This window comes from Littorina saxatilis, linkage group LG17 (assembly GCF_037325665.1).
Source record: "Littorina saxatilis isolate snail1 linkage group LG17, US_GU_Lsax_2.0, whole genome shotgun sequence".
Taxonomy (NCBI): domain Eukaryota; kingdom Metazoa; phylum Mollusca; class Gastropoda; order Littorinimorpha; family Littorinidae; genus Littorina; species Littorina saxatilis.
This window is the reverse complement of record NC_090261.1, coordinates 70,948,361-70,970,660: the sequence shown is the minus strand read 5'-3', so window position 1 is coordinate 70,970,660 and position 22,300 is coordinate 70,948,361. Positions and strand designations below refer to the sequence as shown.

General features: G+C 39.3%; 1 protein-coding gene and 9 non-coding genes across 11 annotated transcripts; 7 read left to right on the top strand and 3 right to left on the bottom strand.

Moving 5' to 3' along the window:
* Positions 1 to 297: 297 nt before the first annotated feature.
* LOC138953669 (uncharacterized) lies at positions 298 to 21,364 on the top strand (the record flags this gene model as incomplete). 2 transcript variants are annotated; one of them, XM_070325555.1, is given in 3 exon segments in its annotated part: positions 298 to 386; positions 677 to 910; positions 21,235 to 21,364. In XM_070325555.1, coding segments are annotated over 3 exon segments (337 nt in total), but the record flags the coding sequence as incomplete, so codon positions are not given.
* Trnaf-gaa (transfer RNA phenylalanine (anticodon GAA)) lies at positions 3,152 to 3,224 on the bottom strand. The gene has a single exon. It is a non-coding gene; the product is annotated as a tRNA-Phe (tRNA).
* Positions 4,085 to 4,157, top strand: Trnaf-gaa (transfer RNA phenylalanine (anticodon GAA)). The gene has a single exon. It is a non-coding gene; the product is annotated as a tRNA-Phe (tRNA).
* Trnaf-gaa (transfer RNA phenylalanine (anticodon GAA)) lies at positions 4,944 to 5,016 on the bottom strand. The gene has a single exon. It is a non-coding gene; the product is annotated as a tRNA-Phe (tRNA).
* Positions 9,554 to 9,626, top strand: Trnaf-gaa (transfer RNA phenylalanine (anticodon GAA)). The gene has a single exon. It is a non-coding gene; the product is annotated as a tRNA-Phe (tRNA).
* Positions 11,340 to 11,412, top strand: Trnaf-gaa (transfer RNA phenylalanine (anticodon GAA)). Its single transcript has one exon. It is a non-coding gene; the product is annotated as a tRNA-Phe (tRNA).
* Positions 12,139 to 12,211, top strand: Trnaf-gaa (transfer RNA phenylalanine (anticodon GAA)). Its single transcript has one exon. It is a non-coding gene; the product is annotated as a tRNA-Phe (tRNA).
* On the top strand, positions 16,899 to 16,971 carry Trnaf-gaa (transfer RNA phenylalanine (anticodon GAA)). The gene has a single exon. It is a non-coding gene; the product is annotated as a tRNA-Phe (tRNA).
* Trnaf-gaa (transfer RNA phenylalanine (anticodon GAA)) lies at positions 18,946 to 19,018 on the top strand. Its single transcript has one exon. It is a non-coding gene; the product is annotated as a tRNA-Phe (tRNA).
* Trnaf-gaa (transfer RNA phenylalanine (anticodon GAA)) lies at positions 19,743 to 19,815 on the bottom strand. Its single transcript has one exon. It is a non-coding gene; the product is annotated as a tRNA-Phe (tRNA).
* Positions 21,365 to 22,300: the final 936 nt, after the last annotated feature.

Sequence of the window (22,300 nt, the reverse complement as noted above, 5' to 3'; positions counted from 1 at the left end):
GGATTAAAAACACGCTCAGAAAGTTAAAACGAAGAGAGGTACAGAAAAGCGTGCTATCCTTCTCAGCGCAACTACTACCCTGCTCTTCTTGTCAATTTCACTGCCTTTGCCACGAGCGATGGACTGACGATGCTACGAGTATACGGTCTTGCTGAAAACTTGCATTGCGTTCAGTTTCATTCTGTGAGTTCGACAGCTTGACTAAATGTAGTATTTTCGCCTTACGCGACTTGTTCGTTTTTAATGTGTTTGAATTTTTGTTTATTTTGTGTGTGTATTATTTTTTGTATACATCAGAGATCCCTCCTCCGGCCAGTGCTTTGGCGGACCTCTGCAGCTGCAGACGACCAACAAGCCTGGTGTGTTGCTACTCGACACAGGCAATGGTAACAGCCGTCTTGTTTACGTAGCAATCTGTAGCACGCTATATATCATAATTTCATGTTATGTTTAAGCTTCTCGCTCGAAGCTGTAAAAACCACGTCCTTCATCCTTCTCGCTCGAAGTTGTACAAATCACGCTTTTGAAAGTGTGTCTTTCTTTCTTTTTGTCTGTCTGTCTTGTCTTGTCTTTCTTTCTTTCTTTCTTTCTTCCTTTCTTTCTTTCTTCTTTTATCCCTTCTCCTTTTGCTTCCTTTTTCATTTCTTTTAACCCGTTCTTTTCTTCCTGTTTCTAGGCAAGGCAGCCACCCTTGTCTACGTCATGAAAACTGATTACGTCACTTACGCCAACGTGTACGGGTGTTACGAGTACAACAGTGACGCCAGCGTGTGTCACAACGGCAGAGCTTGGCTATGGAGCAGAGCAACCAGCCTGCCTGAGAAACTGAAACATGACGCTGTGAAACAATGGTCCCAGTTGTGTCTGGATGTCCGTACGCTGCTCAAGTACACCCCATTCCCTGGAAACGGTGAGTTTTTTGTGTTTGGTTTGCTTGGGGATTTTTCTCTCTATCTTTTGTTTTTGTCAATGACTTGTGTTTTTTTTCTTCTATTTGTTTCTTTTTACGTTTAGTCACGTTTTGACTAAATGTTTGACATAGAGGGGGAATCGAGACAAGGGTCGTGGTGTATGTGTGTGTGTGTGTCTGTCTGTGCGTGTGTGTGTGTGTAGAGCGATTCAGACCAAACTGCTAGACCGATCTTTATGAAATTTGACATGAGAGTTCCTGGGAATGATATCCCCGGATGATTTTTTCTTTTTTTCCATAAATACTTTTGATGACGTCATATCCGGCTTTTTGTAAAAGTTGAGGCGGCACTCTCACACCCTCATTTTTCAATCAAATTGATTGAAATTTTTGTAAATCAATCTTCGACGAAGGCCGGACTTCGGTATTGCATTTCAGCTTGGTGGCTTAACAATTAATTGATGACTTTGGTCATTAAAAATCTGAAAATTGTAATAATGTATTTTTTATATAAAACGATTCAAATTTACGTTCATCTTATTCTACATCATTTCCTGATTCCAAAAACATATAAATATGTTATATTTGGATTAAAAACAAGCTCTGAAAATTAAAAATATAAAAAATATGATCAAAATTAAATTTCCGAAATCGATTTAAAAACAATTTCATCTTATTCCTTGTCGGTTCCTGATTCCAAAATCATATAGATATGATATGTTTGGATTAAAAAACACGCTCAGAAAGTTAAAACGAAGAGAGGTACAGAAAAGCGTGCTATGCAGCACAGCGAAACCACTATCGCGCTGAACAGGCTTGTCAGTTTCACTCCGTTTTGCACCAGCGGCGGACTACGGTCATTGTGAAAAAATGCAGTGCGTTCAGTTTCATTCTGTGAGTTCCACAGCTTGACTAAATGTAGTAATTTCGCCTTACGCGACTTGTTATTTTCTTATCCGTGTTGCTACCGAGAACAAAACATGATGCAAAGCTGTGCATTTGCTGAGCACTGTGAACAGCAAACATAAGCAAGTTTTTAAAATTATATTATTATGATATAAGTTTTGAGTTTTTTTATTCATTTATTCATAAATTTTAATTATTTAAATTTTATTTTTTATTCTTTAATTTTTTTAATTTTGTTGTTTGTTTGTTTATTTGTTTATGAATTAAGTAATTAATTAATTTGTTTGTTTGTGTGTTTATTTATTTATTTATTTATTCATTCATTTTTTCATTTACTTATTTATCAAATGTTTTGAAGTTAGGGGTTGAGGGTTTTGGGAGTCAAGGTGCAGGAGTAAAACAAGTCGCGTAAGGCGAAAATACAATATTTAGTCAAGTAGCTGTCGAACTCACAGAATGAAACTGAACGCAATGCCATTTTTCAGCAAGACCGTATACTCGTAGCATCGTCAGTCCATCGCTCATGGCAAAGGCAGTGAAATTGACAAGAAGAGCGGGGTAGTAGTTGCGCTAAGAAGGATAGCACGCTTTTCTGTACCTCTCTTCGTTTTAACTTTCTGAGCGTGTTTTTAATCCAAACATATCATATCTATATGTTTTTGGAATCAAGAACCGACAAGGAATAAGATGAAAGTGTTTTTAAATTGATTTCGACAATTTAATTTTGATAATAATTTTTATATATTTAATTTTCAGAGCTTGTTTTTAATCCGAATATAACATATTTATATGTTTTTGGAATCAGCAAATGATGGAAAATAAGATAAACGTAAATTTGGATCGTTTTATAAAAGAAATATTATTTTTACAATTTTCAGATTTTTAATGACCAAAGTCATTAATTATTTTTAAGCCACCAAGCTGAAATGCAATACCGAAGTCCGGGCTTCGTCGAAGATTACTTGACCAAAATTTGAACCAATTTGGTTGAAAAATGAGGGCGTGACAGTGCCGTCTCAACTTTCACGAAAAGCCGGATATGACGTCATCAAAGACATTTATCAAAAAAATGAAAAAAACGTATGGGGATATCAATCCCAGGAACTCTCATGTCAAATTTCATAAAGATCGGTCCAGTAGTTTGGTCTGAATCGCTCTACACGCACGCACACACACACACACACACACACACACATACACACACACATACACCACGACCCTCGTTTCGATTCCCCCTCGATGTTAAAATATTTAGTCAAAACTTGACTAAATATAAAAAAGATCAAAAATTAAAGTGTTTACAGAATGGATGTGTCAACCGCCGGTAGTGTTCCGTGCCGGAACCCGGGATCGAACCAGGGACCTTTAGATCTTCAGTCTAACGCTCTCCCAACTGAGCTATTCCGGCTGACGAAATGAAAGGAGAAATACATTGACATTATGACTTGGGTGTAAACATTGTATCCGATTTACTGATTATATGCATAGGCTTACACGAGAGAGAACTCAGAACTCTCAGAATGTTATTGTAAACCACACTGTTGTGTTTGTACAAGGGGGGAGTAGAGTTTCCATTTCAATGTATACTCTCTCAGAAACAAGTAAGAGAGAGAGAGAGAGAGAGAGAGAGAGAGAGAGAGAGAGAGAGAGAGAGAGAGAGAGAGAGAGAGAGAGAGAGTGCGAGAGACAGAGAGAGAGACAGAGACAGAGAGAGAGAGACAGAGAGAGAGACAGAGAGAGAGAGAGAGCGAGAGGGTGGGCGGGGGGGGGGGGGGAGGAGGGGAGAGACAGGGAGGAAGAGAGAGAGTGAGAGATAGATAGAGAGAGAGAACGGGCAAGTCATCTAAAATTGACGATCAACCCCTCTTCAACCAGTTTATGAATCAAAAAGGTTATCTTCATTACGATTCCACAGACACCTTAAAAAGTCAAAACCAACGACAAACTGACAAATAAAACAGGTGGAAAAAGTAGCAACAACAACAACAACAACAACAACAACAACAACAACAACAACAACAACAACAACAACAACAACAACAACAACAAGGGAAATAAATTCTGACATACTTTATATTCAGATCGCTGTACAGAACCTCTCTACCCTCTTAAACAAAATGGTTGTGTTCATCCCGAACTTGGCTTTGGGATTTACAAAAATGTCAACCAATCGATCATGTCCATGTCAGCCATGTGTGAAATGACTTGACACTTGTCAGCCTAGCCTAAAGCCTTATTTGAACCGATCTTTCCTATTATTTTCCGTCAGCCGGAATAGCTCAGTTGGGAGAGCGTTAGACTGAAGATCTAAAGGTCCCTGGTTCGATCCCGGGTTCCGGCACGGAACACTATCCGGCGGCTGGCTCTTTTTTTGGTGTGTGTCAACACATTATTTATTGGTTTTTTTTGTGTGCTCTTGCATAACATTTATTAACCTTTTTTTTATATATATATTTTGCTTACTGTACTGTATTTTGCTGTTACTTATTTTTTCCGTGTTCATTTGTCAGGCGGATACAGGCTCCACACCAAAAATACATCAATTCTTATTCTTTCTTTCTTTCTTTTCGTTGTGGTTGGTGGTTTGATGGCTTGCTTGGTTGGTTGGTTGTTGTTTTGATTCTGTGTGTCTTTCTCAATTCCTTTTTTTCCCTTTTTTTGTTCTTTCTTTCTTTCCTTCCGTTTTTTTTTTATTATTTCTTTCTTTTTTACTTTCTTTCCTTTCTTTCTGGAGTATGCGCGCGCGTGTGTTTGTGTGTGTGTGTGTGGGGGGGGGGGGGCGACCTTGATAAAGTATTCTCTCTCTGTCGATGATGTGTGTGTTAAATGAAATACAACCATTATAGATAGAGAAAGAAAGAAAGAAAGAAAGAAAGAAAGAAAGAAAGAAAGAAAGAAAGACAAAAAGAAGGAAAGAAAGAACGAAAGAAAGTAAGAGACATAGAAAGAAAGAAAGAAAGAAAAGAAAGAAAGATAGAGAGAAAGAAACGAGAGAGAAAGAAAGAAAGAAGAATTAAAACTGTTCTTGGTACAGAACCGTTATATACCGTGATGAGTCACAGAGAAAAACAAAATGTCAAAAAGTTTGTCTGCAAAAATATTCTGTCAACCGCCGGATAGTGTTCCGTGCCGGAACCCGGGATTGAACCAGGGACCTTTAGATCTTCAGTCTAATGCTCTCCCAACTGAGCTATTCCGGCTGACGGGAACAAGGGAGAAATATTTTCAATTCAAGGCGTAAACTACGGAACGCGGATCGTATCAACTGATGAATCAAATTGATGCATCCAAAACCAAGAATTTGATGCATCATGTTCACAATTTGATGCATCGTTTGGATGCATCAGAATTTTCGAGTTTTCCCGGAAAGTGCCGAGCAAAAAGCAAAATTTGAACCGGAATACGAAGCGAAACGAACGTCGAAAAACGAAAGTTTGAGTCGAGGGTCAAGGGCGTCAAAACTTCGTGTGCACAGAAAACAAACCACAAACAAAAGAAAAAATGCCTTAAAATTAATAATGCCGTGACTTTGACTTGTTCCCTATTTAATGGTATGTTGTACGTCGTTTATTTTTGTTTGATCTAACCAATCTGTTTATATTCGTCAAAATGTCATTTCAAGTTTTTCCGTGCTCAGGCATTTCTTACGGAAAGACCGGAAATGAATGATCTTTCGCATGCATACAAAACCGAAAGTGATGCATCAAAATGATGCATCATTTTCTAAAAGGATGCATCATTTTCGTATCGGATGCATCAGTATTTGAAAATGATGCATCCTTTTTGAAAATGATGCATCCTTTTGTGAAAATGATGCATCAAATTGTGAAAATGATGCATCAAATCTTGGTTTTGGATGCATCAATTTGATTCATCAGTTGATACGATCCGCGTTCCGTAGTAAACATCTAATCTTACTAACGGATCATATGCTTGACTGAATCGAAGGCACTCTTTTTTCCCACCGATCGGAATAAGTGGAGTTGAACAAAAAAGAGAAAAGGACGAGCACAAATATGACAACCGCTGGATGATGATGATGATGATGATGATGATGATGATGGTGATGATAATGATGATGATGTTGAGGAGGAGGAGGATGATGAGGATGATGATGTGCGTGAGTGCGTGAGTGTGTGCGTGTGTGCGTGTGTGCTTGTGTATGTGTGTGTGTGTGTGTGTGTGTGTGTGTGTGTGTGTGTGTGTGTGTGTGTTTATTATCAGTCTTTTTATTAGAGTTAACTGAGCAAGCGCTGCTCCGCATCGCCTGATCATGTTTGTGTTAAAAAGAATACTCCTCTCCATTTATTGCTGTTAAATTAATGTGTCCTTTTTACATTTAGTCAAGTTTTGACTAAATGTTTTAACATAGAGGGGGGAATCGAGACGAGGGTCGTGGTGTGTGTGTGTGTGTGTGTGTGTGTGTGTGTGTGTGTGTGTGTGTGTATGTGTCTGTGTCTGTGTGTCTGTGTGTCTGTGCGAGTGTGTGTGTAGAGCGATTCAGACTAAACTACTATGGACCGATCTTTATGAAATTTGACATGAGAGTTTCTGGGAATGATATCCCCGGATATTTTTTTCTTTTTTTCAATAAATACCTTTGATGACGTCATATCCGGCTTTTTGTAAAAGTTGAGGCGGCATGTGTCACACCCTCATTTTTCAATCAAATTGATTGACATTTTGGCAAAGCAATTTGCGACGAAGGCCGGACTTTGGTATTGCATTTTAGCTTGGTGGCTTGAAAACTAATGAATGTGTTTGGTCATTAAAAATCGGAAACTTGTAATTACATTTTTTTTTGATGAAAAGATCCAAAAATAATTTCATCTTATTCTTCGTCTTTTTCTGATTCAAAAAACATATACATCTATATATATATACGACTTGTGTCTGTGTGTGTGTCTGTGTGTTCGCGATGCACGCCCAAGGTTCTCGATGGATCTGTTCAAATTTGGTGGGCATATTCAGGTACACCCCGGACATAACCTGGTCGATGAGATATTTCAACACGTGCTCTCAGCGCACAGCGCTGAACCGATTTTGGTTTTTCTCTGGATCCATTCCCAGTAACTCTTCCTTATCTTCTCCAGTGTTTTCAGCGTTTATCTCCCTTCCTTCGTGTGGCGTCAATCCATATTCCCGTTTCTATTTTTAGAAGGTCACTGTCGACAACGCTCAACCCATATTCCCGTTATACTATTTTTAGAAGGTCACTGTCCCGGCGAAGCCGGGTATTACTTTTCTCCAGTGTTTTGCGCGTTTATCCCCCTTCCTTCGGCAAAGCCGGCGTACACCCGGCGCCGCCGGGTCCCCGGCGCCGCCGGGTATTCGGCTTGACTTCTTCCCGGCGAAGCCGTACCCGGCGAAGCGGGTATTCATCTAGTATGTTATATTTGGATTACAAACAAGCTCTAAAAATTAAAAATATGAAAATTATGATTAAAATTAATTTTCCGAAATCGATTTAAAAACAATTTCATCTTATTCCTTGTTGGTCCCTGTTTCCAAAAACATATAGATATGATATGTTTGGATTGAAAACAAAATCAGTAAGCTTAAAAGAATAGACAATACAGAAAAGCGTGTTATCCTGCTCAGCGCGACCACTACCGCACTACTGCATTCTGCATTACTTGTCGATTTCACTGCCTTTGCCACGAGCGGTGGACTGACGAAACTACGAGTATGTGGTCTTGGTGAAAAAAGCAGTGCGTTCAGTTTCATTCTGTGAGTTCGATAGCTTGACTAAATGTTGTTATTTCGCCTTACGCGACTTGTTATTTTTACAGTTTAGTCAAGTTTTGACTAAATGTTTTAACATAGAGGGGGGAATCGAGACGAGGGTCGTGGTGTATGTGTGTGTGTGTGTGTGTATGTGTGTGTGTGTGTGTGTGTGTGTGTGTGTGTGTGTGTGTGTGTGTGTGTGTGTAATGTGTGTGTGTGTGTGTGTGTGTGTGTGTGTGTGTGTGTGTGTGTGTGTAGAGCGATTCAGAGTAAACTACTGGACTGATCTTTATGAAATTTTTCATGAGTGTTTCTGGGTATGATGTCCCCAGACATTTTTTTCAGTTGTTCTATAAATGTCTTTGATGACGTCATATCCGGCTTTTTGTAAAAGTTGAGGCGGCACTGTCACTCCCTCATTTTTCAATCAAATTGATTGAAATTTTGGCCAAGCAATCTTTGACAAAGGCCGGACTTTGGTATTGCATTTCAGCTTTGAGGCTTAAAAATTAATTAATGACTTTGGTCATTAAAAACCTGAAAATTGAAATTAAAATAATTTTTTTATAAAACGATCCATTATTACGTTTATCGTATTTTTCATAATTTTTTTATTCCAAAAATATATAAATATGTTATATTCGGATTAAAAACAAGCTCTGAAAATTAAAAATATAAAAATTATGATTAAAATTGAATTTCCGAAATCGATTTAAAAACAATTTCATCTTATTCTGTGTCCGTTCCTGAATCCAAAAGCATATAGATATGATATGTTTGGATTAAAAACACGTTCAGAGAGTTAAAGAATAGAGATATAGAAAAGCGTGCTTTCCTCCTCGGCGCAACCGCTACCGCGCTTTTCTGGATTGTTAATTTCACTGCCTTTGCCACGATCGAGCGGTGGACAGACGATGCTACGAGTGTACGGTCTTGCGGAAATAATGCAATGCGCTCAGTTTCATTCTGTGAGTTCGACTGAGCTTGACTAAATGTTGTATTTTCGCCTTTCGCGACTTGTTATTTTCTTATCCGTGTTGCTACCGAGAACAAAACATGATGCAAAACTGTGCATTTGCTGCTGTGAACAGCAAACATAAGCAAGTTTTTAAAATGATATTATTATGATATAAGTTTTGAGTAAATTTTAATTTCATATTCAATTTTATTATTTATTTATTTATTTATTTATTTATTCATTTACTCCTTCATTCATTTATTTATCTATTTATTTGTTTATTCATTTATTTATTTATTTTGCAGAGTGTCCAGTCTGAAGGTGTGCACCAAGGCAACGCTTCATATTCCAAAGAACTGAAAACTATACATTTATATCCCAAGTCTTAATACTGAATATTCACTGTTTGGCAAATAAACATAATTATTTTTCAAAAATGTTGACATAGTACGTAACTTGTTGTTGCTGTTGCTGACGTTGTTGTTGTTGTTGTTGTTGTGGTGGTGGTTGTTATTGTTTGTGTCCTGTATTGAGTTTCTGGGCTTTTTTCTCTGTCCTCAGTTATGTTGTATCATGTATTTCTAAAATGTTGAGGCCCGCAAACACAGAGCGTTCTGGTAGTAAATTCACCTGATTTGGTCTAACAGTTAAAGGGAACTAACTCCGATCATTCCTTGTTCTCTTGCTTGTATTATCCAAATGTATTACCCCCCCCCCCCCCTTCACTGAAGCGTTTGGAGCCGAAGTGCTACTAACGTTGATGCCTACAATAATAGAGTTAACACTGCTGATTGTTTTGATGATGATGATGGTGAGGAGGAGGAGAAGTAGGAGGAGGAAGAGGAGGAGGAGGAAGAGGAGGAAGGGATGAAGAATCACATTAACAACATACTAAATCCAAACGAAAACAGCATAGCAAGTCCAAAAGAATGTATATGCTTATTCAAGCCTTGAAATTACGGCAGACGTGTAACAATTGTGTGGAAAACCGCAAGGGATACAAGCAGGGCTGGGGCTCATCTGAAATTGTATTTTCCTATCTTATCGCGTCAGCCGGAATAGCTCAGTTGGGAGAGCGTTAGACTGAAGATCTAAAGGTCCCTGGTTCAATCCCGGGTTCCGGCACGGAACATCAACCGACGGTTGACACTTCAGTTTTGCAAACAGCCGTTTTGACTGTGTGTGTATTTTTTGTTGCATTTTTTTAACACACGTTTATTATTTATTTTGTTTTAAATGTTTACTGTTTTTTTACAATAAAGAACTTTCTCCCTGTTTTACCTGGTTCTTTTGTCAGTTGCAGAACGAGATTCTTTCTTATTCTTTCTTTCTTTCTGTCTGTCTTTCTGTCTGTCTTTCTTTTTTTGGTAAGGTTGGCTGTTTTGTTTGTTTGGTTGTGTGTTTGTGTGTGAATGTTTTTGTGTGCTTGTTTGTTTGGTTGGTTGGTTGGTGGGTTGGTGGGTTGGTGGGTTGGTTGGTTGGTTGGTTGGGTGGTTGGGTGGTTGGTTGGTTTTGTTCTGTTCTTCCTTTCTTTCGCTCTTTCTTTTTGTCTTTGTTTATTTTTTTGTGTCTTTATTTGTTTAGTTCCTTTTTATATTTAGTCAAGTTTTGACTAAATATTTTAACATCGACGGGGAATCTTCTTCTTCTTCTTCTTCTTCTTCAGCGTTCGACGATGGCTGTGTCTAGATTCTTTGGCCCGTGATGTTGACGAAGTGGGCTGTAGAGGGGGAATCGAAACGAGGGTCGTGGTGTATGTGCGTGTGTGCGTGTGTGCGTGTGTGTGTGTAGAGCGATTCAGACTAAACTACTGGACCGATCTTTATGAAATTTGACATGAGAGTTCCTGGGTATGAAATCCCCATACGTTTTTTTTCATTTTTTTTGATAAATGTCTTTGATGACGTCATATCCGGCTTTTCGTGAAAGTTGAGGCGGCACTGTCACGCCCTCATTTTTCAACCAAATTGGTTGAAATTTTGGTCAAGTAATCTTCGACGAAGCCCGGACTTCGGTATTGCATTTCAGCTTGGTGGCTTAAAAATTAATTAATGACTTTGGTCATTAAAAATCTGAAAATTGTAAAAAAAAAAAAAAAAAAAATTTATAAAACGATCCAAATTTACGTTTATCTTATTCTCCATCATTTGCTGATTCCAAAAACATATAAATATGTTATATTCGGATTAAAAACAAGCTCTGAAAATTATATATATAAAAATTATTATCAAAATTAAATTGTCCAAATCAATTTAAAAACACTTTCATCTTATTCCTTGTCGGTTCCTGATTCCAAAAACATATAGATATGATATGTTTGGATTAAAAACACGCTCAGAAAGTTAAAACAAAGAGAGGTACAGAAAAGCGTGCTATCCTTCTTAGCGGCGCAACTACTACCCCGCTCTTCTTGTCAATTTCACTGCCTTTGCCATGAGCGGTGGACTGACGATGCTACGAGTATACGGTCTTGCTGAAAAATGGCATTGCGTTCAGTTTCATTCTGTGAGTTCGACAGCTACTTGACTAAATATTGTATTTTCGCCTTACGCGACTTGTTACATTTAGTCAAGTTTTGATTTGTTCTTTCTTTCTTTCTTTCTTTCTTGGTGGATGCTGTGGCCACCTTGGGCCACCTTTGCAAGGTATTCTCTTTCTATCCATGATGTGTGCGCAAAATAATGCACATGTAGGGGGGGGGGGGAAGGGGAGGTTTGGGGGGGGGGGGGGGGGGCTTGATAAGGTATCCCCAACCATGGTGAATTCACTTGACACTTGTCAGCTTAGCCGAAAGCCTCAGCCCTATTTGGGTCCTATTATTGCTGTTCCTTTCCGTCAGCCGGAATAGCTCAGTTGGGAGAGCGTTAGACTGAAGATCTAAAGGTCCCTGGTTCAATCCCGGGTTCCGGCACGGAACATCAACCGACGGTTGACACTTCAGTTTTGCAAACAGCCGTTTTGACTGTGTGTGTATTTTTTGTTGCATTTTTTTAACACACGTTTATTATTTATTTTGTTTTAAATGTTTACTGTTTTTTTTACAATAAAGAACTTTCTCCCTGTTTTACCTGGTTCTTTTGTCAGTTGCAGAACGAGATTCTTTCTTATTCTTTCTTTCTTCCTTTCTTTCTTTCTGTCTTTCTTTTTTTGGTAAGGTTGGCTGTTTTGTTTGTTTGCTTGTGTGTTTGTGTGTGAATGTTTTTGTGTGCTTGTTTGTTTGGTTGGTTGGTTGGTGGGTTGGTGGGTTGGTTGGTTGGTTGGTTGGGTGGTTGGTTGGTTTTGTTCTGTTCTTCCTTTCTTTCGCTCTTTCTTTTTGTCTTTGTTTATTTTTTTGTGTCTTTATTTGTTTAGTTCCTTTTTACATTTAGTCAAGTTTTGATTTGTTCTTTCTTTCTTTCTTTCTTTCTTGGTGGATGCTGTGGCCACCTTGGGCCACCTTTGCAAGGTATTCTCTTTCTATCCATGATGTGTGCGCAAAATAATGCACATGTAGGGGGGGGGGGGAAGGGGAGGTTTGGGGGGGGGGGGGGGGGCTTGATAAGGTATCCCCAACCATGGTGAATTCACTTGACACTTGTCAGCTTAGCCGAAAGCCTCAGTCCTATTTGGGTCCTATTATTGCTGTTCCTTTCCGTCAGCCGGAATAGCTCAGTTGGGAGAGCGTTAGACTGAAGATCTAAAGGTCCCTGGTTCAATCCCGGGTTCCGGCACGGAACACCAACCGGCGGTTGACACATCATTTTTGCAATCCAGCGTTTTGACTGTGTGTGTACTTTTTGTTGCTCTTTTACAACTTTTTTTTTAACATACGATTATGTTTTATTTTGTTTTAAATGTGTGACAGGGCGACCAGTCACCAATTATAGAGTAAAGTTTTTGACATTGTCCAGTGTAGTGTTTGTAGTTCATGTTGCCGATCGCTTTATGTTTTGTGTAATGCCATTATTTGTTCTAAGTTAAATTTTGAGATGCAGAGTCCAGTCACCGGTAGATCCTTCTGTGTCCATGTTCTGACTGGTCTTTGATCCTTTGAACTTAAGCCGCTCTCCTAGGAAGAGAGACGGGTAGCCGCTGGCCTGCAGGTGGTTAAGTTGCGTAACTTTTATGGCCTAACCGGGAGTAGCTTCCCAGAGGATGCTCTAGCCGTGTCTTTTGACGCGCTTCGATCAAAGCCTCGTTAAGAGGGTGTTCATTCCTTTGTCGGATCTCAGCTGGCAGGTGGTCAGTTGTTTACCCCCTCCCCCCCCCCTCCCTTTGTGTTCCTCCCCTTCCTCTTGTCTTACGTTTAACCAATTAAACACGGAACCTGCTTAGAATGTCACGGTTACGGGTGGTTACTAAGATGCTTATTGGATGTTTGTGACTAGCTAAAGTTTGGTTATGTGAGAGAGAACGTTGAGAACTTCGGAAGAGTGTGGACGTATTTTGTTGTGTGCTCCACTAACTCAGGAGATGTAGTCAACTTTGTATTGTGGCTTGTGGCCACCGGTGTCACGATTTCATCTTTCGCCTGTGTACATATTTCCCCCTCGACATATACTACTCAAGACTGAAATGTTGTTTCCTGGTAAATTTAAGAAGTGAAATTATTTATGGACGCAAAGCATGTCAGTTTCTTGCATGTGAAGAAAATTGGTGGTAAAATTTAATAGAAGTTTCACCCCCAAAATCGAATTCTTCGAAAACGTGTACTGAGTGGTTACGTCCCCTGAGTAAGAAGGAAAACATTTTAGGATGAATCAAATTTCTAAGTTAAATAAAATAAATTGGTTGGAAAAATTTGGCCCCATGAACGTAAGGTACACAAGGTCGCTCATCAGTACTATCGAAGGGTGTTTTTCTGTTCAGTGTAGAGTTTATACTAGATCAACGAGGCCGAGAAGCGAAATATCAACACGGCGAAAGATGAAAACGTCACACCGGCTTCGGTCGGTAGGCGAAGTGGAGGAGAGAAGAAGATGTTAAATACAGGAATGAAGTTTGCCATGCCAGTATTCTGCTGTTGTCACACTGTCATCTGTTGTGGACGAAATGGAGAGAAAAACGTGTATGTCATTGTACGTGTGTGTGTCCCGAGTTCCGGCACGGAACACCAACCGGCGGTTGACACATCATTTTTGCAAACAGCCGTATTGACTGTGTGTGTATTTTTTGAAGCATTTTTTTAACACACGTTTATTTTTTATTTTGTTTTAAATGTTTACTGTTTTTTGCAATAACGAACTTTCTCCCTGTTTTACCTGGTTCTTTTGTCAGTTGCAGAACGAGATTCATTCTTATTCTTTCTTTCTCTCTTTCTTTCTTTCGCTTCTTTCTTCCTTTCTTTCTTAAATTTCTGTCTTTCGTTTCTTTGGTTGGTTGGTTGGTTGGTTGGTTGGTTGGTTGTTTTGTTTGTTTGTTTGTTTGTGTTGTTGTTGTTTGCTTTCTTGCTTATTTGTTTGCTTGGTTTAAACTGTTTTATTTAACGTTTGTGCATTATTTACAAAAAACGCATATTGAGTAAACAACAACAAGCATAATGCTTATAGTGGTGTTCACTATTTCTAGAAAATTACATATAATATAAATGGCGGCTATTGTACAGTTTAAATGAAAAGCTTGCAAACATGAAAAGAAAATTGAATGAAAATTGTACATCAAAACAAAAATCCGTTTGGGAATACATATATAATATTTATGGTGTTTGCGAGTAAGAGATAGGGAGGGAGAGAGGGAGGGAGGGAGGGGGAGAGTGAGAGAGAGAGAGAGAGAAAGAGGGAGAGAGAGAGAGAGAGAGAGAGAGAGAGAGAGAGAGAGAGAGCGTGAGAGAGATAGAGAGAGAGGGAGAGAGAGAGAGAGATAGAGAGAGAGGGAGAGAGAGAGAGAGAGAGAGAGAGAGAGAGAGAGAGAGAGAGACGAGTAGACGTGTCGATTTTGCTTTCACTTTACATGTTTATCTGTTCGAAACGGCCGGACTGTCCAATAAAGTCCTGCACTGTTAAAAAGATTTTTTTGTTAATTTTTGTTTGCAAGGAGGGGTTTCCATGAAGTAGAATATCTGTGTGTATGAGGTTGTTGGTTAGTTTGTTGATTGTGTTGTTTCTTGCAGCTAAGTGTAAACGGCATTCTAGTAAGAAGTGTGTTGCAGTTTCTGTTCCATCACCACAGTCGCATACGCTGTTTTCCGCAAGGTGTCGCTCAACTAAGTCTTTCTTTAGATCACTAATATTAAGTCTCATTTTTTTGTGGATTATTTGTGTTTGTCGACTGCCACTGTAGAAGTAAACGGGAATTTGTGTGTCGTCTTTTGTTAAGTAATGTTTAAATTCCCCGAGGGAGTCAGTTAACTGTATTTGTTCAGGTAGTTGGTTCCAGAGTACTGTTGTCGAAGGAAAAAAAGGATGTTTTGTACGTTTCTGTTCGATGTGGGGGTATACTTCGTTCTAAGGGGCGGCGTCTGTGGTAGGGGTTGTTGGCTGCTACGAGAGGTGGGAGTGCTGCTTGTAGGTATGGGGGGGTCTTGTCGTGAATAATTTTATGGAACATTGTTAGTTTATGACGGTTACGCCTTTCAGATAATGATTGGAGTCCAGATTCTCCGTAAAGCTTAAAGTGACTGGTTCCGCGGACAGCTCCGATGATTGTTCGTATTGCATCTAGGTTTAACTTTTCGAGTTCATCTGTTAGGGTTTTGCTACAATTGTCCCATATTATGTCGCAATAATCAAAGTGTGGTAGAATGAAGGATTTAAACATAATTTCCAATGATTTTCGACTCAGTCTATATTTGTATGTACGCAAGCAAGCTACGAGAGTTCTGCACTTTGCAACAAGAGATTTTATATGTTCATCCCATTTACAGTTGTTTTGTATTATTATTCCTAAGTGTTTGTGATTTTGGGAACTTTCAAGGATGGTATTGCCAAAGTTTAGATCTGCGATATCAGGGGTTCTTTGTGTACAAAAGTTCACCAATTCAGTTTTTGCATGGTTAAATGCTACCTTCCATGTTTCTGCCCAATTTACAATTTTTTCAAGATCTGAGTTTAAAATTTCGGCACGGATGTTGTGATTGGCTAAAGACAAGTACATGCTAGTGTCGTCAGCAAAAAGCTTAATCGTAGATTCTATGTCACGTACAATGTCGTTTACATAAATTAGGAAAAGCAAAGGTCCAAGCACTGGTCCTTGAGGAACTCCCGCTACTACTGGAAGATAAGTTGATTTACTGCCTTTTAATACAACTGCTTGCTTTCGATCTGTTAGGTAGTCTGTAAACCAGTTTAATAATGGCCCATTAATTCCAACGGCTTCGAGTTTATGCAATAAGCCCCGGTGTCAAACTCTATCGAATGCTTTGGATATATCAAAGAAGATTGCTTGGGTAGTTATTCTATTATCGAGTGATTTGCATATGTCATTGTATATTGTAAGAAGCTGGTAAACAGTTGAGTCTCCAGGGATGAAACCGGACTGCGACTCTGTAATGATATTGTTTTGTGTTAAGTAGTCAAAGACATGAATTTGTATGCATTTCTCTAGTGTTTTGCCAACACAGCTTAGGAGGGAGATTGGACGATAATTACTACATGTATCTTTGTTTCCCTTTTTATGAACTGGTGAAACGTGGGCTATTTTCCAAACTGACGGAAAAAGTCCTTCACGTAAAGACCGATTAAACAGTGCAGTTAGGCTGTCACAAATCACTTCGCAGCTCTCAATTAAAATTCTATTGTGGATTTCGTCTGGACCGGCTGCTTTTGTTTTGTCTAGTTTGTTAATCGTATTTATAACTTCTTCGACTGAAAGTGTGAGAGTGTTTATTCTGCAAGGAAGCCTTGGTACTTCAGGAATGTCTGACATATCGTCTTCGACAATGGACTGTTGGATAAAGAAGTCGTTGAACAAGTTTGCTTTTTCTAGGTTAGTATAGTAGGTTGTTCCGTTTGACGTCAAAGGAGGAATTTCATTGGGGTTTGATCCTTTGGTTGGTTGGTTGGTTGGTTGGTTGGTTGGTTGGTTGGTTGGTTGGTTGGTTGGTTGGTTGGTTGGTTGGTTGGTTGGCTGTTTTTGTTCTGTTCTTCCTTTCTCTTGTTCTTTCTTTTTTGTCTTTCTTAATTGTTTTGGTCATTATTTTGTTAGTTCTTTCTTTCTTTTCTTTCTTTCTTTCTTTCTTTCTTTCTTGTTGGATGATGCTGTGAGCACTTTGGGTCACCTTTGTGAGGTATTCTCTCTCTATCCATGATGTGTGCGCAAAATGAAGCACAGTCATGTAGGGGGGCGGGGGGGGGGGGGGAGGTGGAGGTTTTGGGGGCTTAATAAGGTATCCCCAACCAAGGTAAATTCACTTGACACTTGTCAGCTTAGCCGAAAGCCTCAGCCCTATTCGGGTCCTATTTTTGCTACTCCGTTTCGTCAGCCGGAATAGCTCAGTTGGGAGAGCGTTAGACTGAAGATCTAAAGGTCCCTGGTTCGATCCCGGGTTTCGGCACGGAACATTATCCGGCGGTTGGCACTTCATTTTTGTAAACATACGTTTTGACTGTGTGTGTAATTTTTGTTGCTCTTTCACTACATTTTTTAACATACGTTTATTTTGTATTTTGTTTTTAAATGTTTACTGGTTTTTGCTATAACGAACTTTCTCCTTGTTTAACCTGGTTATTTTGTCAATCGGAGAACGAGATTCATTCTTATTCTTTCTTTTTCTCTTTCTTTCTTTCTCTTCTTTCTTTCTTTCTTTTTGTCTTTCGTTTCTTGTAAAACAAATTTGTTTGGTTGGTTGGTTGTTTTGTTTGTTTGCTTGTTTGTTTGTGTGTGTGTTTTGTTGTTGTTGTTGTTGTTTGCTTTCTTGCTTATTTGTTCGCTTGTTTGTTTGCTTGTTTGTTTGCTTGGTTGGTTGGTATGCAGGTTGGTTGGTATGCAGGTTGGTTGGTTGGTTGGTTGGTTGGTTGGTTGGTTGGTTGGTTGGTTGGCTGTTTTCGTTCTTTTCTTTTTTTCTTTCGTTCTTTCTTTTTGTCTTTCTTTTTTTTTTTTTTTCTTTTTTTTTTTAGCTCGTTTTAACATAGAGGGGGAATCGAGACGAGGGTCGTGGTGTGTGTGTGTGTGTGTGTGTGTGTGTGTGTGTGTGTGTGTGTGTGTGTGTGTGTGTGTGTGTGTTTGTGTGTGTGTGTGTGTGTGTGTGTGCGTGTGTGTGTGTAGAGCGATTCAGAGTAAACTACTGGACCGATCTGTATGAAATTTGACATGAGAGTTCCTGGGTATGATATCCCCGGACGTTTTTTTTCATTTTTTCGATAAATGTCTTTGATGACGTCATATCCGGCTTTTTGTAAAAGTTGAGGCGGCACTGTCACACCCTCATTTTTCAATCAAATTGATTGAAATTTTGGCAAGCAATCTTCGACGAAGGCCGGACTTCGGAATTGCATTTCAGCTTGGTGGCTTAAAAAATAATTAATGTTTTGTTTGTTTGTTTGTTCGTTCATGGGTTGAAACTCCCACGGCTTTTGCGTGTATGACCGTTTTTAAACCGCCATTTAGGCAGCCATACGCCGCTTTCGGAGGAAGCATGCTGAGTATTTTCGTGTTTCTATAACCCACCGAACTCTGACATGGATTACAGGATCTTTTTCGTGCGCACTTGGTCTTGTGCTTGCGTGTACACACGGGGGTGTTCGGACACCGAGGAGAGTCTGCACACAAAGTTGACTCTGAGAAATAAATCTCTCGCCGAACGTGGGGACGAACTCACGCTGACAGCGGCCAACTGGATACAAATCCAGCGCGCTACCGACTTAGCTACATCCCCGCCCAAAATTGATTAATGACTTTGGTCATTAAAAATCTGAAAATTGTAAAAAAAAAATTCTTTTTATGAAACGATCTAAATTTACGTTCATCTTATTCTTCATCATTTTCTGATTCCAAAAACATATAAATATGTTATATTTGGATTAAAAACAAGCTCTGAAAATTAAAAAAAATTAAAATTATGATCAAAATTAAATTTTTGAAATCAATTTAAAAACACTTTCATCTTATTCCTTGTCGGTTCCTGATTCCAAAAACATATAGATATGATATGTTTGGATTAGAAACACGCTCAGAAAGTTAAAACGAAGAGAGGTACAGTAAAGCGTGCTATGAAGCACAGCGCAACCGCTACCGCGCCAAACAGGCTCGTCACTTTCACTGCCTTTTGCACTAGCGGCGGATCGGACTACGTTCAATTTCATTCTGTGAGTTCCACAGCTTGACTAAATGTAGTAATTTCGCCTTACGCGACTTGTTGTTCTTTCTTTTCTTTCTTTCTTTCATAATTTCTTTCTTGTGGGTGCAAAATGAAAGACATGTGGGGCTTGATAAGGTATCCCCCACCATGCGTAAATTCACTGGACACTGGTCAGCTTAGCCAAAAGCCGCAGCCCTATTTGTAACCTATTTTTGCTACTCCATTTCGTCAGCCGGAATAGCTCAGTTGGGAGAGCGTTAGACTGAAGATCTAAAGGTCCCTGGTTCGATCCCGGGTTCCGGCACGGAACACTACCGGCGGTTGGCACTTTTTTTGTAAACATAGTTTTTGAGAGTCTGTTTTTCGCTCTATCACAACATACGTTTTCACTGTGAGTGTTAGTCTGTAGTTCTTTCACAACCAAATAATTTGTTTCTTTATTTTGTTGTGTGCTGTGTTTTTGCTCTTACTAACTGTCTCCCTGTTTCTACCTCGGTCTTTTTTATTTCATTTTTATTCTTTCTTCTTTGTTTCTGTGTTTCTTTTGATGTTTTTGTTTTTCTTTCTTTCCTTTCCTTTTCTTTCTCGCTTTCTTTCCTTTTTTTCTTGTTTCTTTGTTTGTTTCTTACTTTCTTTCAGAGGGGAGGGGGAGGGGGGGTGCTTTCCTGTGCTTGACCGGCTGATAGATTAATTTTAGGATAACCAGAGTAAGCTTCTCTGATTAGTTTGTCTAATTGTAAATAAATGTAGACGGAAAAATTTTTCATCCTAATGAGGCGGGCCTTTTTTTTAATCACCTAAAATCGCGGTAACACCCGGGAACATGCTTGTAATGATTTCACCATGAGAGAGTTAAAAAACCCATTTATCATCATTTTTCATTCTAACCGTTGTTGGGTTGGGGAAAAGCGAAGGAGAAGAAATAAATCGGTTGACAAAGAACAATAAGTTTTGACCTACGGATAACGGTTGTCATTAACGGATAACGGGTTGAGCAAAAAATGTGCCAACCGCCGGTTAGTGTTCCGTGCCGGAACCCGGGATCGAACCAGGGACCTTTAGATCTTCAGTCTAACGCTCTCCCAACTGAGCTATTCCGGCTGACGAGAGTTAGAGGTAAATATATTCACCTTATGACTTGGGCGTAAACCTCTGATCTGACTAACGGATTATATGCATGATCGAATCGCAGTTAATGAACCAGATTGGCTGATTTTTCCGCATCCCCAAGAAAAAAGGAAAACGTGCAAAGGAATAGAGAAAAAAAGAAAAAAAGAAAAGAAAAAAGAAAGAAAGAAAGAACGTTCTTGGTATCATACCTTTTATCCACATGAAAAAATAATGAGGCAAAGCAGGGAGTCAGAGCGAAACACAAACAGTCAAAACGTATGTTGTATCAACCAAAGGAAAGAGCAAAAAAAAACCCTCCCCTGACAAATAGATAACGAATAAACTACTCCACCACGACAGGTGTACTCCCGAGTACAAATTTCGTACAACACTTTTACTCCCCCGTCCCCTGTCAGTCCTGGTGGTGGAAGGGGTGGAGAGAATGTAAGATCCCATATGGGCGTATCCCATTTCGCCGCCAATCCAATTTTCGGTCCATTTCACAAAGCCAAGCGTCATTTTACTATCGTGTCAGTCATATCGCTAGCGGGACATCCCATTTTGGTGCCATTCCTTTTCGCCGCCATTCCATTTCGCCCCCATACCATTTTCGCGACATTTCACAAGCCAAGCGTCATTTTACTTCCGTGTCATATAGGCTACCACAAGCGCGATATCCCGTTTTGGTGCAATCCCGTTTTGCCGCTGTCCCGTTTTGGTGCCATTCCTTTTCGCCGCCGTTCCATTTCGCCCCCATACCATTTTTGCGACATTTCACAAGCCAAGCGTCATTTTACTACCGTGTCATACCTATAGCGCCACATTCCATTTTGGCGCCATCCCATTTCGACGCAATCCCATTTCGACGCCATCTCTATTTCGCCGCCATTCCATTTCGCCCCCATACCATTTTCGCGACATTTCACAAGCCAAGCGTCATTTTACTATGGGATGGGGCCAAAATGAGCGGCGGCAAAACACCAACGTGGGATATCGCGCTAGTGGTATGTCACCATAGTAAAATGACGCTTGGCTTGTGATCCCATGAGTACGAACGTCCACGGCGAAATATAAACCAGGGAGTAAAAATCTCGTACGCGATTGTTACTGGGAGTACAAATTTGGGTAGTAAACATTTTGTGGAGGGAATATTTGTTTCGTTCCTTGTGGAGTTCTTTTTTCGTACGAGATTTTTACTGGGAGTAAAAAGTTACTCCAGAAAAAGACATGATGCAAAACTGTGTCAACTGTTACTATTACTGCTGTGAACAGCAACCATAACCAAGTTTTTAAAATAACGTTCACTTTTATTCATATATTAATTAATTAATTAATTAATTCATCTATTCATTCATTTATTTATTCCTTTATTTGTTTTTTCGTCTATTTATTTAATTATTTATTTTGCAGAGTGTCCAGTCTAAAGCTGTGCACCATTAAAGCAACGCTTCACATTCCGAAGAACTGACAACAGACATGTATTCCAAGTCTTAATAATGAATATTCGCTTTATGGAAAATAAACTTTTTTTTCTTCTAAAAAATGTCGACATATCGTTACTTGTTGTTGCTGCTGCTATTGTTGTTGTTGTTGTTGTTGTTGTTGTTGTTGTTGTTGTTGTTGTTGTTGTTGTTGTTGTTGTTGTTGTTGTTGTTGTTGTTGTTGTTCTTTGTGTCCTGTATTGAGTTTCTGAGCTTTTTCTCTGTCCTCAGTTTCGTTGTAGATATTTCTAAAAACAATTGGCCCACAATCACAGAGCGTACAGTTTTCTGGGAGTCAAGTGGTAGTCAATTCAACTTGGTCTAACAGTTAAAGGGAAGTAACTCCGTCCATCCCTTGTTCTCTTGCTTGTATTATTTAATCGTATTATCTCCCCTTCACTGAAACGACTGGAGCCGAAGTGCTACCAACCTTGACGCCTACAACGATAATGCTAGTAATAATGATAGTGTTGACAATACTGATCGTTTTGATGATGATGATGATGATGATGATGATCATGATGATGATGATGATGGTGATGATGCTGCTGCTGTTGATGATGATGATGACGACGAGGAGGATAAGGAGGAGGAGGAGCAGTTTGGCCGGGATGAAGAATCACATTAAAAACATATTAAATCCAAACGAAAATATCATCGTACATCCAGAAGAATGCATAGATTTATTCAGGCCTTAAAATAACGGCGGGCGTGTAATAACTATGTGAAAACCGCAAGGGATACAAGCAGTGCTGGGGTTCATCTGAGATTTTTTTAATTCTATTTTGTTTTGTTTTTAGCTTTTCATTTATTAGCATTACTTTCTTCTCGTATGTCAGTTTGCTTTTGCCCGGGATGTCTTTCTTTCTTTCTTTCTTTCTTTCTTTTTTTGTTGTTTTTTCTCCTGTTTCCCATCGTCATTTCATTTGAGAAAACTACCGCATTAACTATTGTTGTGTTTGGAAGTTCTTTTCAAAGGACTGTGGTTGTATAAT